Consider the following 17,288-nt stretch of genomic DNA (forward strand, 5'->3'; position numbering starts at 1 on the left):
ATATCTTATCTATATATATTCTATTAGCTACTTAGATAATTCGATCTAATATATATTTATCTATATCCTAAAATATATATATTTCTCTCTCTATCTACAGCTATCTCTCTTTCCTCTCTCCTCTGAGAGAGAGAGAGAGAGGAAGAGAAAGAGAGGAAGGAGAATAGAAAAGAAGAGAGAGAGGAGATAAAATATCTGAAGATAAATAGAAACAGAGAGAAAGAAAGAGGAAAGATATAGAGAGATATATAAATCGATGAGATAGAAGATAATATAATAAATGAATATATTAAGAATAGATAAATTGATAATATAGATAAAGATATAAAATATATAATTAAATATATGGATAGATATAAATAGTATAATATATATAAATAATATGATATATTATATATATATATATATAATTAATATCTATAGATATAAATATATTATATATATAATACTATATATATATATATATATATATATATATATATACACACACACATGTATATTTAAAATACATTACAAATAATAAATGTAAAAACGAGGCATTGTGGTTTCAACACTATCAAACTGCGCTCAAACTTTTACCTTAAAACACCTTTAATTCACACATTCATAATGATGTGATTATGGTATTTTAATTTGTAAATTTAACGGGATAATTAATGGATTGTAATATAATGAGGTATTGTGGGAGATTAATGTTTGTAAATTGTCCCTGACAAATAAAAGCATTAAAGATATTTTGTGTTTTTTACCTGAAGAAACCCCTTTATTAGAGCACAATAATGATCCATTAATCAAGCCTAAATAATCTACCCCATAACATTTACCAATTAGCAAAGCAACACTCAATCTTAACCTTACATGAAAAATTAAGGATATTTCCAATTCAGAGCTTCTTTTAAGGCTAATCTGTATGTTTAAGGGCTTTTTTAGCTGCTAGAACATTTAAAAATGACGATCCTCCGCTGTCCTGCTCAGTTTCTACGCTGACGATCCTCCGCTGTCCTGCTCAGTTTCTACGCTGACGATCCTCCGCTGTCCTGCTCAGTTTTCACGCTGACGATCCTCCGCTGTCCTGCTCAGTTTCTACGCTGACGATCCTCCGCTGTCCTGCTCAGTTTCTACGCTGACGATCCTCCGCTGTCCTGCTCAGTTTCTACGCTGACGATCCTCCGCTGTCCTGCTCAGTTTCAGGCATTTGTCCGTCCGTCAGCTGGCAGTTGAATTGCTCCCTGAAGGCGTCGAGCAGGTGAGGGATGGTTTCCTCCACGCTAACGTCTCTCTGCAGCTCGGCGCTCAGCGACGTCACCCCTTTACCTTCGATGCCACACGGCACGATGTGGCGGAACCACGACATGTCGGTGTTACAGTTCAGAGCGAAGCCGTGAGACGTGACGTATCGCCCGCAGTGGATTCCTACAGAAACACGACAGGAAAACAGCTTTCATACAACAGATCGCTGACTGTGAGTCTGAGATTAGATTGACTAAACAAACAAGAAAAGAAGGTGCAACAATAATAATAATAATAATAATAATAATAATAATAATAATAATAATAATAATAGGTGAGGATTGCCTGATACTAAAAGATAAATAAAAGCAAATAAACAATAATCTAAGGTAAATCAAAATAAGTGCAATAACTTGACATGTTAAGTAGATTTGTCAGATGTCAACATCCACTCATAGTCTTCAACAGATAAATGTTTAGGTTCTTGTATTTGTATTTTTCAACATTTTGTTGTAATTTATCTATATAAACTGTATGTGTAGCAACATCATAATGCAGAAACCTACATCAGGTCATGTGGGAAAATAGCATTTGGACTTTGGTTAGAGCATATGGACCAACTTTTGAACGTTGGGATTTGGATACATAAGTCTAATAGGAAGCTACAGCATGATAGAAAACGTAAAAACAAAAAAGGACCCACCCTTTCAGTAAAAAAAACAAAACGTGCACACAATATATAAATTCAAGCACTTTATGTCTATTTTCACAAGCTTTCAAGGTTCTTAAGGACCCGTGGGAGCGATGTTTACAGCCCTGCTGAAGACGGTTTATGGATCCGACCTGGAACAACCAAAGCCACAGAAGTAACTCTGTGTTGTCGTACCGATGGCGCAGATCTTGTTGTCTCCGACCCAGACTCCCGTGTGAGGAGACGTCGACGCCTCGATGCCAAACCTGCTGCAGACGGAGAGGACGGTCTTCTCCAGCTCGCAGACGTACCAGCGGACGCTCTGAGAGGACACGGCACACATTTACACTAGAGCTGCAAGTAACGATTATTATTAGTTGTTCGCTAGAAAATGTCAGAAAATAGGGAAACATGTGGATCAGTGTTTCCGTCCTCAAAAGTATTTTTATTACTTTGCTTTAAGCCAGGAGCCTTCAACATTTTTCAGGCCAAGGACCCCCAAACTGGTGTAGCGTGGAGCAGGGACCCCCTACTCCAGGGGTTCCCAAACTTTCTGTGGCCAAGGCACACCAAAGACCAAGCCAAATTCTCAAGGCACACCTGAGTTCATATCCGGGAAAAATCCCCTCTATAACACAAAGTATCACTGTTATCACTCTGTGAACATTTATTTAGCCTGGTCCTTGTAAGAAGCTGTTCTCCTTCACACTAGCAGAGAGCCTTTGATGTGTCACACTCTAATATTTCCCACCATGCACAAATGGCTAAAACGGCTTCGCTTTGACAGATTTTTTTTTCTTAATGATTGTTTTATTTTTAGCATAAAGCATATCAGACCTATTGTTTCTATATTGTGAAATAAGTGTGTAGGACAAAGTACCGATAAAGTATAGTGTTTCCCTGCGCTGCGCCCCCCCCTTGAAATTCAAGACGTTTTTTATTTGTATATATTCCCAACTCACTTTTCACATTGAACAGGTACTCTTTTATTAAATAAACTAAACGCATATTTACATTATCTGTAAATAAATAAATCTCTGCTCTGCTTCGTGAGGGGCGGAGCTCCGCTTCCGAACCCACACACACGCGCGAACGCACACACTTACAATCAGAGACAGAGTGGAGGAAAGGTAAGGAGAGAACTTAAAAAATCTGCGCCACGCACGGACCTGATCCAGCCCAGGCAGCACCCTGCAGAGCAGTATACCTAGGGGAAACACTGAAGTAAATAAAAAATCATTCCTAACCTTGTGTACAGTTAAATGCAATAGGCCTAATTGTTTCTAAATCCCACGGCACACCAGGATTTGTCTCACGGCACACCATTTGGGAACCACTGCCCTACTGTATATATTGTATAGAAGAGGCTTGAAGAGGTTCGTGCTACGGGGGGGCTGTAGGTGTGTGTGGAAGTCCCGCCCTTCGCCATACACAGAGGAGGAGGGAATGTGAATGCGCAAAGCAATAAATAAATAAAAATAAAAATAATAATTTTCTTTTTTTATAAAATGTTCTTTATCTACAATTTCACGACCCCCCCTGTAGTACCTCCCCCTGGGAGTCGTGGACCCCTGTTGAAGACCTATGCTTTGAGAAAAGAATGACCACTTAGAGTAACTTTACACATTATATTGCAAATAAATAGATCATAATCTATTACAATTTAGTTTATTTTAATTATATTTTGTGTCCACAACTCAAAGATATTCAGCTTACTGTCATAGAAGAAAATATTCCCATTAAAGAATTTATATTTTGATTTAATAGTTGACTAATAGATTAATATTTGCAGCTTTTTATTATTTATTATTAATTATTTTATAATTTTTCATTCATCGTTTTCAGCATCTCAAATATGAAGATTTACTGTTTAAATTTTTTTTTTAAACAATTAATGAAATAATGCATCAACGACTGGGGGGGGGAATTAAAAGGGAAAATTCTGATTGTGAAGCAAATAGAAAGTTAGTTGCAGCCCTACATTGAAACTGCATTCAGCTTTATTAAACTACCTTCTTGAAGCTGCTAAGGTGGAGGATGGGGTAGCAGAGGAGCTGCCCCGGCCCATGGAAGGTGATGAGTCCTCCTCGGTTGCTGCGGTTGACGTCGGCCCCCAGCAGGCGCAGACGGTCCAGCAGGGGGGCCGGGTACGGTGCGTGGCGGATGCCGGTGGTGTAGACCGGCGGGTGCTGACACAGCAGCAGAGCGTGAGCCGGGCCGGAGCGGTGCCGTGTCACGTAGAGCTGCTGCAGCCGCAGAGCCTCCTGGTAGGACAGCAGACCCAGACGGAGCACCTCCACCACCGGCCTGCTGCCCGGCATCAGGGCTGGAAGTAGGACACACACTGACATTATATAATATATATAATGAGTGTATGATAAAGTGTGAATCCCAATAAAAGCACAATATTTCCATTATATCAGGCTTTACATCAAGCTGGCTTCAAAATAATACTTAATTTTACTATTTCTATTTACTGGTTTCCTGCACAAAAAATAAAATTGCATCAAAATCAATGTTGTTGATACTCATTGACATATCACACCCTATGAATAAATTAAATTAAAATCCTCCTCGCATGTAGCAAACATAATATATAATAAATGTGTTTTTTATATTACAATTAATTAATTTATCCATTTAATGTTTTCATGTTTTTGGTACACTTTAAGGGTGTTTTACTCCTTAAAAACTAAATTAATAAACCATTACAAATACTTCAATACTGTATGCTACAATTTAGAAATGTATCCAATAATTGTTTGTTATTTTGGTAACTTTAAGGGGTTTTTACTCCCTAAAGATTCTATTAATAATTCCAATTATTTCCCTTATCCATGAATTATCCACCTAACATCACATACAACCCTTTGCCTCGTAATTAATGTGTGAATGAATGAATTTTAAAGGTAAATAAATACTTTGATGGAGGTTTGACCTCACTGACACATGTAACACAAACTACAGTTCAGACAGTTCGGTTTTATTGTATTTTTAGTTTAATAACAGTTTGGATGTTAAACCTGTTTGATTTAAGGTGTTTTTTACCTGTCTGACTTCTCTAACGTCTCAGAAATCCTCCTCTACCGAATCTCACTTCGCCGCCATTGTTGTTATTCTTCTTCCTCAGACTGTTTCCGGTGTTTGTTGCACTCTGCCGCCACCTGCCGAAAACCTTTCACAATAAAACCTCAATTAGTTCATTTTATTCTTTAGAAATGTAAATTAAATAGCCCCATAGTTTCGTAATAAGTCCTTTTTTTAACGAAGGAGTTAACATAATTCTTACAATGTTTAAATATTTAAAGGGGAAAAAATATAATAGTAGCAAAAAATAAATGATAAACAAGAAAAATAAAATAAATAAGAAAATGAAGTAATAAATAAACCAAAAAGTAAAAGTCTTCATTCTGCAGAATAATATATATTATATTATTGTATTATAATTATTGATGCATTAATGTATTCATCATTTTAATGTTGCAGCTGGTAAAGGAAACGCTCATTTTAATTACTTTATATACTGATACTTTAATCGATAATATCTTGTTTTACTTTTTACTACAAACTGTGTTCTGTGTATTACAAAATGTTTGTTATCTTTAAAAATGTACAATTGATAATATGTGTCATCTGGTCATATCTTATGTTTAAAGCATATAATAATAATAATAATAATAATAATAATAATAATAATAATGATAATAATAATAATAATCATAATAATAATAATAATAATAATAATAATGATAATAATAATAATAATAATAATAATAATAATAATAATAATAATAATAATAATAATAATGATAATAATAATAATAATACACTTTATTGAGAGAGCACTTTTTATACAAGACATGTATCTCAAAGTGCAAATAGACTAAATAAAGTAAATTATAAGATATATTAGTTAAATAAAAAAATAAGAGAATTAGTAAACTAAATAATAATAATGACAACATTTATAAATCATTTTAAATAATATATTTCCAGCTGTTGTTTAAAAATGTTCACATTAAAGTAAATATATAAACGCGTTTTATTTTGAAGTCGAGGAAGGCTCGCGCCGTGTCCCAGCCCCGCTCGCGCAGTTTCGGCGGCGGCAGGGCGGGGTTTGTTTTGAGAGCGGACGGGAGAGAGAAGACACCAGGAAAGATGGCGACCGCAGGGTCCGCCGAACGGCCTGGCAGACTTCCCAGCGCCGCCGCCGGCAAGTACCGGTCCGGGTCCGGAGCTGGGTACGGGTCCAGCCCGCCGGAGAACAAGGCGAAGAGTTGTGCGGAGGGGCAGCCCGGCGGCAGCCCGCCCTGTGGACACCCGGCCTGTCCGCTCTGCCGAGCCCAGAGACACTCCGGCTGCAGCGGAGAGCGGCTCCGGAGGAGTGACCCCGAGAGGAACAGCAGCAGGCCGGGCAGGAGGGACTGCGACAACCGGAGAGGTCGGTGTGTTTACTGGGGGAACTACAGCTCACTGCCCGCTGTATTAGCACCGTCGCTGGGTGTTTGTTTTATAAACCAACTGCGAGAAGAACACAGTTATTGTTGAGTAACTTTATTATAACTTCAGGAGGTAGTTTATTAACATATTAAACTCAGCCTGTGAGCCACATTATGAACACTATGGAGGCAGAATTAAAATGTGCTTTATTCTTATGGAGTTTGGTACGAGGCTGCTGAAACAGAAACTGACCCCCAGTCAGCTGAGTTAGACACAAATGAATGAGAGGCGTTGTTCACTTTAATGTTTTCTAACCAGTTTATTTAATATACATGTATAAAAGCTGCAGACGGCGAGTTTAAAGTGTGCCATTTTATAGTTTTTAGTCATATTTGTAATGAGGTCTGGTGTTTGAGGACTTGTCCAGACTTGTACAGCTGTAGGAGGAGCTGATGTACTACAGTATTACACATAACTACACAGTACTACACATAACTACACAGTATTACACAGTACTACACATAAATACACAGTATTACACAGTACAACACAGTACTACACATGACTACACAGTATTACACAGTACTACACATAAATACACAGTATTACACAGTACAACACAGTACTACACATAACTACACAGTATTACACAGTACTACACATAACTACACAGTATTACACAGTATACACTAACTACACAGTACTACACAGTACTACACAGTACTACACATTACTACACAGTACTACACAGTACTACACAGTACTACACAGTACTACACAGTTTTACACAGTACTACACAGTACTTCACAGTACTACACATAAATACACAGTATTACACATAACTACACAGTACTACACATAACTACACAGTATTACACAGTACTACACATAAATACACAGTATTACACAGTACAACACAGTACTACACATAATTACACAGTATTACACAGTACTACACATAACTACACAGTATTACACAGTACTACACATAAATACACAGTATTACACAGTACAACACAGTACTACACATAACTACACAGTATTACACATAACTACACAGTACTACACATAACTACACAGTATTACACAGTACAACACAGTACTACACATAACTACACAGTATTACACAGTACTACACATAACTACACAGTATTACACAGTACTACACATAAATACACATTATTACACAGTACTACACATAAATACACAGTTTTACACAGTACTACACAGTACTACACATTACTACACAGTACTACACAGTACTACACATTACTACACAGTACTACACAGTACTACACATAACTACACAGTACTACACATAAATACACAGTATTACACATAACTACACAGTACTACACATAACTACACAGTATTACACAGTACTACACATAACTACACAGTATTACACAGTACTACACATAACTACACAGTACTACACATAAATACACAGTATTACACATAACTACACAGTACTACACATAACTACACAGTATTACACAGTACAACACAGTACTACACATAACTACACAGTATTACACAGTACTACACATAACTACACAGTACTACACATAACTACACAGTACAACACAGTACTACACATAACTACACAGTATTACACAGTACTACACATAAATACACAGTATTACACAGTACAACACAGTACTACACATAACTACACAGTATTACACATAACTACACAGTATTACACATAACTACACAGTACTACACATAACTACACAGTATTACACAGTACTACACATAAATACACAGTATTACACAGTACAACACAGTACTACACATAACTACACAGTATTACACAGTACTACACATAACTACACAGTATTACACAGTACTACACATAAATACACAGTATTACACAGTACTACACATAACTACACAGTATTACACAGTACTACACATACATACACAGTATTACACAGTACAACACAGTACTACACAGTATTACACAGTACTACACATAACTACACAGTATTACACAGTACTACACATAACTACACAGTACTACACAGTACAACACAGTACTACACATAACTACACAGTATTACACAGTACTACACATAACTACACAGTATTACACAGTACTACACATAACTACACAGTATTACACAGTACTACACAGTACTACACAGTATTACACATCACTACACAGTACTACACATAACTACACAGTATTACACAGTACTACACAGTATTACACAGTACAACACAGTACTACACATAACTACAGTATTACACAGTACTACAGTATTACAGAGTACTACACAATTACACAGTACTACAGTATTACACAGTACTACACAATTACACAGTACTACAGTATTACACAGTACAACACATAACTACAGTATTACACAGTACTACAGTATTACAGAGTATTACACAATTACACAGTACTACAGTATTACACAGTACTACACAATTACACAGTACTACAGTATTACACAGTACTACAGTATTACACAGTACTACAGAGTACTACAGTATTACACAGTACTACACAATTACACAGCACTACAGTATTACACAGTATTACACAGTACGACAGTATTACACAGTATTACGCAGTACTACAGTATTACACAGTACTACACAATTACACAGCACTACAGTATTACAGTATTACAGTACTACAGTATTACACAGTACTACACAATTACACAGCACTACAGTATTACACAGTATTACACAGTACTACAGTATTACACAGTATTACGCAGTACTACAGTATTACACAGTATTACAGTACTACAGTACTACACAATTACACAGTACTACAGTATTACACAGTACTGCACAGTACTACACAGTACTACACAGTGCTACACAGTACTACAGTACTACACAGTACTACAGTACTACACAGTACTACAGAGTACTACAGTATTACACAGTACTACAGTATTACACAGTACTACAGTACTACACAGTGGTACACAGTACTACAGTACTACACAGTGCTACAGTACTACACAGTGCTACAGTACTACAGTACTACACAGTGCTACAGTACTACACAGTGCTACAGTGCTGCAGTACTACAGTACTACACAGTGCTACAGTACTACAGTTCTACAGTACTACACAGTACTACAGTATTACACAGTACTACACAGTGCTACAGTATTACACAGTGCTACAGTACTACACAACTACACAGTACTACAGTACTACACAGTGCTACAGTACTACAGTACTACACAGTGCTACAGTACTACACAGTGCTACAGTACTACAGTGCTACAGTACTACAGTATTACACAGCACTACAGTACTACAGCACTACAGTACTACAGCAGTACTACAGTACTACAGTACTACAGTACTACAGCACTACAGTACTACAGCACTACAGTACTACAGTACTACAGCACTACAGCACTACAGTACTACAGCACTACAGTACTACAGCACTACAGTACTACAGCACTACAGTACTACAGCACTACAGCACTACAGTACTACAGCACTACAGCACTACAGTACTACAGTACTACAGCACTACAGCACTACAGTACTACAGCACTACAGTACTACAGCACTACAGTACTACAGCACTACAGTACTACAGCACTACAGTACTACAGCACTACAGCACTACAGCACTACAGCACTACAGCACTACAGCACTACAGTACTACAGCACTACAGTACTACAGCACTACAGTACTACACAGTGCTAGTATTAAGTCTCCTGTCTCGGTCTTTATCTCACTGTGTGTTGTTCCCTCAGTGTTTCTTTGTTATCAGAAACTCACACGTCCAAACTAAAGTCCTGGATCCAACTCAGCAGATCAGTCAGTCACGTTCTTTAACCCAAGCTGATGCCGTGAGGAGCTTCTCATCTCTTAAAAAACCATGTGTGAAGACACACACACACACACACACACACACACACACACACACACACCCTGTGGTCGTGGAAAGATGTGAATCAGTTTCAGAAGGGTGCATCAAGCAAAGAAAACTACTAAGTAGATTTCTGAAACTACTAGAATCAGGTTAAGAAGTGTCCAACGTTTATTAAACCTGAAGGATCGTGAACCATCGTCTTCAGGAAGAAATGTGGCCGTAAAGAAACTGTTGAATGATGGCGATCGGAGATCTCTTAAACGTTTGGTGGAATCATATCGTAAGAAATCAACAGCAGAACTCACGGCTGTGTTTAATAGTGAAAGTAAGAATATTTCCACAACGTGATGAGAACTGAAGGACTCAACAGCTGTGAAGCCATGAGAAGACTGATCAGTGAGGTGGGAACAAAGACTTCAATGAGCTCGGGAGCATGAAGATCGGACTCTGGAGCAAGAAGAAGGTCGTGTGGTCTGATGATCCAGATGGACCTGTTCCAGAGTGACGGAGGAAGTGATGCTCCATCATGCCTCGTGCCTCTCAACATCAACACAAGATGTTGGTGGAAATGTAATGCAACTCAGGACGGAAATAAATGTTGTGACATCGCAGAAGTTCATTGAAACGATGCCACGGCGAATGCTGTCGTCCTCAAAGCTAAAGGCGTCCAACAGAATGTTAGAATGGGACTTTGTGTTTGGACGGACGGTGTATTTTGATCATTAAATAAGTGTGCGGTCCGCCGGCGGGCCCAGCAGGAGTTTTATTGCGCCTGTACATGTACGTTTTTGAATTCTGAAAAAGAAAAAGAAAAACATTATATTTTTGGAAAGCTTAGAATCTCGTCTATATGAAAAAAAAAAAAAAAAAAAAAAAAAAAAATATATATATATATATATATATATATATATATATATATATATATATATATATATATATATATATATATATATATATATATATATATATATATATATATATATATATATATATATATATATATATATATATATAAATCACAACAGCGGTACAATCAGCTCCTCAAACTAGCAAGTACACTCAAAATCATAACTGAGCCCACTTACATATAATATAATAATATATAATATATATAATTACATATAAAGCCTCATAAATATCCTCTTTTCAGCAATATTTTGAAAAAGAGCTAAGAAAGTGCCCCCCCACTTCTTTTGTTCCAGACTGACCCTGGACCAGCCTGGTGGCGCGCGCATCGTAAAGGAAATGTGCGACTCTTTCGTTAGATGCGTCACTTCCCATAGTTTTGTTTTTTCAAAATAAAATGTATTTCCAAAATAATATTTATTTATTGTACAGAAAAAAAACATACAAATATTAGAAACACATTTCTTTATCATTACTACTAACAGGTAATATGGGTATATAATAGTTATTTATAAATAGATAAAAATTTCATTTATTAATAAATATTATAATAGGTACAGTACATATTGCACAGTTGGTGTACGCCTGGTGTTACTCTGAGACAAACCGGTCTAATACATTAAATCAAATCAAATCAAATCAAATTTATTTGTATAGCCCAATATCACAAATTATACATTTGTCTCAGTGTTTACAGACTGTACAGGATACAACACCCTCTGTCCTTAGACCCTCTGTCCTTAGACCCTCACATCGCACAAGGAAAAACTTCCTAAAAGAAACCCCAAAATTAAAGGGGAAAAAATGGAAGAAACCTCAGAGAGAGACTGAGGAGGGATCCCTCTCCCAGGACGGACAGACGTGCAATAGATGTTGTGTGTACAGGATAAACAACATAGTACAAATACAACATTTGACAGAAATTATGTTGTGTTGGAAAAAAAAGAAATAGAAAGTTTGGATGAATCCAAGAAAGTTTGGATGAATCCAGGAAAATGTCAAAAAGGCTTCCCGGTGTCCAGCAGGACCAGGGCAGCAGGCGCTGTCACGATTCATGATCCTGACGTAAACTTTATCAGTGGCAACCTGCCACATGAGAGACAGACACTCCGGGGATGATACCCCGGATGGTGAGTTAGTAACATACATTTACATAAATGCATACAGATAGAGAGGGAGAAGAAGAGAGGGAGAAGAAGAGAGAGGGAGAGAAGGAAGAGAGCAGGGAGGTGTCCCCCGGCAGTCTAAGCCTATAGCAGCATAACTAGGGGCTGATCCAGGGCAAACCTGAGCCAGCCCTAACTATAAGCTTTATCAAAAAGGAAAGTCTTTAGCCTACTCTTAAATGTGGAGAGTGTGTCTGCCTCCCGAACACAAACTGGAAGCTGGTTCCACTGGAGAGGAGCTTGATAGCTGAAGGCTCTGGCTCCCATTGTACTCTTAGAGACTCTAGGAACCACAAGTAACCCTGCAGTCTGGGAGCGTAATGCTCTAGTTGGTTTATAAGGTACTATGAGATCTTTAAGATATGCTGGAGCCTGACCTTTAATTGATTTGTAAGTCAGGAGAAGGATTTTGAATTAAGTTTTATCCTTTTTATCTGAAATGTGAACCTGAACTTGGAACACTTGGTTCTATGTTTCTCTTGTGTTCCAGCTCAGACCTACCAGCTGTACCCTCTTCAGACATCTTGTTCAACAACACACTTCAGAGTGTGTCGTCTTCACATTCAGTATATTCAGAGCACTATTACTCAGTGCAGAAGCACGTGGAGTGATTCTTCACTGTTCTGAAGAACAATCAGAGAGTTCTCTTCTGAGTGAGACCAGGCAGCTTTCAGTTTACTTTGGGGGTCGTTTGTAGGTATTTTCGGGTAAATTCGCCCCCCCTGTAAGAGGTTTTAAATTGAATTATGCTTTTATCTGTTTAACCTCTGCCGTACAAATCTCTGGTACAAATCAAATATCAGGACCTTTTCGAGGCATTAATGGGTTTTGCATCAGTTAAAGGATCTGTCAGGATACATTTGTCTTTTTTATTTAATCTAAAACCTCTTTTTCAACAGTTTTACAGAAAATGTGTTGATAACATATTATTTATAAAATGTATTGAATGTATAATACTGTGATGCTGGAGTTATCCTATCATCTATATTCCTGTTAAATAAATGTGATTTCTGTTTATTTTATTATTTTAGAGTTTTTCGTCTCTCCGGCTTTAATCCCAAAATGTTGTGACGTCTCATCGGGACCGACCGGGAAACACAGGGTGAGTCAGATTTACTGCGGTCAGTGAACGCAGCATCGGAAGCTTTTTATATAAACAAACATAATGTAAAAAAACGCAGGAACACTCGTATGAATAAAAGCAAATACGCAAAGGAAAACAAATGATCATAGAGCAACAATAGAAGTGTCGGACGTTACTGAGCAGAATAACAACAACTATAATATAATATATTGTGTTTCAGCTGCTGCTGTCTGAGGAGCGACACGAAGAGCCTGTAAGTCTGAAGAGCAAACCTCAGCGACAAGAACATTATTCATCCTGCCTCAAACCTTTAATGCTACTTTAATATTTCATGTATTTACTATGAATGTGAGACTCCTGAAGAATAGAATAGAGTAAATGTTGGTGTTTTGAGGTGTGATGTGTGTTTTCAGGGCGTTCTGTCTGACTCTGAGAACGAGGAGCCGATCAGCAGGAGGATCAGAAACATCTCGGCCTTCATCAGGAAAACCAAAAGTTCTGCAGCCTTCACAGGGTGAGCTCAGCTGCATTACTGTTGTTGTTATTATTATTACTGTTATTGGTCCTAATGTCGGCTCACCTGCGTCTTCTTCAGTGGTTCTCAGCGGAGTCAGAGCTGCAGCGACCCGCTGGAGGACCGAGCGGGGAAGCTGAAGGTCGTGCGGCCGCCGGCCCTCATGGACAGAGTACATCACAGTTTTATTTCCACTTTAATTTCAGAGAATATGAAAACGAATTCTATTAAATTCAGGTTTCTTTATCGTGTTATTGTTCTTCCGTCAGGTTGGCATCAGCCACAGTTTCACGGCGGGGATCCTCCTCTCCTCAGAGAACAGTCGCTCCGCCTCGGCTCCCATCGCCGCGCCCGACCGGAGGCTCACCTGGCGGGCCGTCGTCTCTTCGTCATCCAACCCCCTGGCTCTCGCTCCGCCGAGACCCGAGCGCTCCATCAGCCCCGAGAGCAACGACAGCATCTCTGAAGAACTCAACCACTTCAAACCCATCGTCTGCTCGCCGTGCACGCCGCCCAAACGCCTGCCGGACGGCCGCCTGGTTGAGCCCACCATCGTGAAGTCCACGCCCAGGAACCTGACCCGCGGCCTGCAGAAGGCCACCAGCTACGAGGCCAGCCCCGCCGTGCTGCAGAAGTGGCGGCAGATCGAACTCGACCGCCAGAGCCTCAAAGTGAACTCCAAGGCGACGCTGACAAGCCCTGTCAACGAGGACGCAAAGACTCACGTAGACGGAGTAACGCCCGCCAACAAGAGGAGGCTGCTGTTCGACCCTCCAGCCGGAGACACTGGCGCCTTCCAGAAAAAGATCCGGGTCCCTGCCATCCGCTACAGCAGCGAGGCGACTTTCAGAGGTTCAGACTTTGAGCCGGTCGGCGCCCCTGAGTCCTACAGCGGGGGGGCGCTTTTTAGTCGCAAACAGTCGTTCTCGCCGTACACGAAGAACTCTGGTTTCCAGTCATGTAAATTAGTGCCAAAGGACTCGCCGAGGAAGGAGGAAGGCCTCCACAACCAGTCTACCTCACGGAGGGGCAGGAAGCGCAAACAGAAGACCAAACACTTGGACTCGGAGCGCGACTCGGACCTGAAGAGGAGCCGTTCCGTCAGCCAGGACGCCTTCGACGAGCGCTACATCCGTCAGATCCAGCAGGAGCGCCAGGACCGCGCCATCGCCCTGAAGCTGCAAAGACAGTTTGACCTGGAGACCAACATCAGCCGGAGGAGGAGCCCCGACGCCTACTTCCTGCGCTCCTGGATGTCCAATCAGAACCGCAGGAGGCGTGGCCTGAGGAGATCCCGACGAATCAACAAGAAGCACTAGAGAGGAGCGTCTGCAGGGACAGACATTATGCAAAGTGACAAAATTATGAATGTTTTTTTTCGAGGAGAATCTGTTTATTTTGATCTTTTCACCAGCAAATCACCAAAAGACTGAATGAAGGTCGGCTGCGGTCTGAGGAGGACGAGCGGACGACAGGCTGGCTCTACATTTAAATTCATTTACCAAAAATCAGAGGACTGATCATAAAAACACTTGTTTCTGTATTCATCCACATAAAACATGGTCGGACCTTCAGAGCCAGAAACCAACAAGTTCGTAGAGCTGTCCCGAAGTTGTGAAGCTTCATTCATAACGTCGACATTCAAATTATAAAGCAACATTTATTTAAATGTTTTAAGTCTACTGATTGTGTTAAAGTTGTTTTTTGTGCAAGTGTGAGATACAGATGAGGCTGCACTAATATTATTATTGGTGTTATAATAATATTAATAGTGTTATAATAATATTATTATAATAATAATATTATATTATTATTATTATAATAATATTATTATATTATTATTATTATAATAATATAACACTAATATTATTATTGGTGTTATAATAATATTAATAGTGTTATAATAATATTATAATAATAATATTATATATTAATATATTATTATTATTATATTATTATTATTATTATTATAATAATATTATTATATTATTATTATAATAATATAACACTAGTATTATTATTGGTGTTATAATAATATTAATAGTGTTATAATAATATTAATAGTGTTATAATAATAATATTATAATAATATATTATATTATTAATATATTATTATAATAATATTATTATAATAATCTTATTATATTATTATTATTATTCTAATAATATAACACTAATAATAATATTATTATTAGTGTTATAATAATATTAATAGTGTTATGATAATAATCTTATATTATCATAATATATAACCTAATATATTATTAGTGTTATAATAATATTAATAGTGTTATGATAATAATATTATTATATTATTATAATAATATAACACTAATAATAATATTAGTGTTATATTATTAATTATTATAATTATTAATATTATCCATCCATCCATCCATGGATTAATAATAATATAATTAATAATATATGATAGTGTTATATTATTAATTATTATAATTATTAATATTAGTGTTATAATAATATAACACTATTAATATTATTACTTACTATTAATAGTATTACAATAATATAATTAGCGTTATAATAATATTAATAGGGTTATAATAATATTAGTGTTATAATAATAATATAATTCTATAATTATAATATTACTGTTATATTATTAATTATTAATATTAGTGTTGTATTATTATTATATTCTAAGTGTTAATTATAATATGAATAGTGTTATATTAATATTATAATAATATTAGCATTATATTAATATAATATTAGTGTTATATTAGTGTTATATTAATATTATTAGCGTTATATTATTATTGTAATATTATTTGTGTTCTATTAATATTATAATATTAGCGTTATATTAATATTATAATAATATTATTAGCGTTATATTATTATAATAATAATATTAGTGTTATATTAATATTATAATAATATTAGCATTATATTAATATAATATTAGCGTTATATTAATATTATAATAATATTATTAGCGTTATATTATTATAATAATATTATTAGCGTTATATTATAATAATAATATTAGTGTTATATTAATATTATAATAATATTATTAGCGTTATATCATAATAATAATATTAGTGTTATATTAATATTATAATAATATTAGCGTTATATTATTATTATAATATTATTAGTGTTCTATTAATATTATAATAATATTAGCGTTATATCATTGTAATATTAGTGTTCTATTAATATTATAATAATATTATTAGCATTATATTAATATTATAATATTAGCGTTATATTATTATAATAATAATAATATTAGTGTTATATTAATATTGGCGTTATATTATTATTATTGTAATAGTGTTCTATTAATATAATAATATTATTAGCGTTATATTAATATTATAATAATATTATTAGCGTTATATTATTATTATAATAAT

General features: G+C 36.5%; 2 protein-coding genes across 4 annotated transcripts; one reads left to right on the forward strand and one right to left on the reverse strand.

The window, feature by feature from the left end:
• Positions 1 to 979: 979 nt before the first annotated feature.
• On the reverse strand, positions 980 to 5,109 carry lipt2 (lipoyl(octanoyl) transferase 2). Of its 3 annotated transcripts, XM_029445667.1 has the most exons (5): positions 4,970 to 5,109; positions 3,934 to 4,247; positions 2,117 to 2,243; positions 1,178 to 1,413; positions 980 to 1,142 (listed from the first exon to the last, which is right to left on the reverse strand). In XM_029445667.1, the coding sequence occupies exons 2-5, from the start codon at positions 4,240 to 4,242 to the stop codon at positions 1,119 to 1,121; spliced, it is 696 nt and encodes a 231-aa protein (XP_029301527.1). In that variant the 5' UTR covers positions 4,243 to 4,247; positions 4,970 to 5,109; the 3' UTR covers positions 980 to 1,118. The 3 variants fall into 3 exon arrangements, with proteins under 3 accessions (XP_029301527.1, XP_029301525.1, XP_029301526.1); XM_029445665.1 differs by having other exon boundaries at positions 980 to 1,413; XM_029445666.1 differs by having other exon boundaries at positions 980 to 1,413; positions 3,934 to 4,265; positions 4,970 to 5,077.
• Positions 5,110 to 6,018: 909 nt separating this feature from the next.
• rnf169 (ring finger protein 169) lies at positions 6,019 to 15,584 on the forward strand. Its single transcript, XM_029447189.1, has 6 exons — positions 6,019 to 6,362; positions 13,336 to 13,406; positions 13,609 to 13,641; positions 13,802 to 13,902; positions 13,984 to 14,074; positions 14,172 to 15,584. The coding sequence occupies exons 1-6, from the start codon at positions 6,080 to 6,082 to the stop codon at positions 15,219 to 15,221; spliced, it is 1,629 nt and encodes a 542-aa protein (XP_029303049.1). The 5' UTR covers positions 6,019 to 6,079; the 3' UTR covers positions 15,222 to 15,584.
• The last annotated feature ends 1,704 nt before the right edge of the window (positions 15,585 to 17,288 follow it).

The sequence above is a fragment of the Cottoperca gobio genome, chromosome 13 (genome assembly GCF_900634415.1).
Source record: "Cottoperca gobio chromosome 13, fCotGob3.1, whole genome shotgun sequence".
NCBI lineage: Eukaryota > Metazoa > Chordata > Actinopteri > Perciformes > Bovichtidae > Cottoperca > Cottoperca gobio.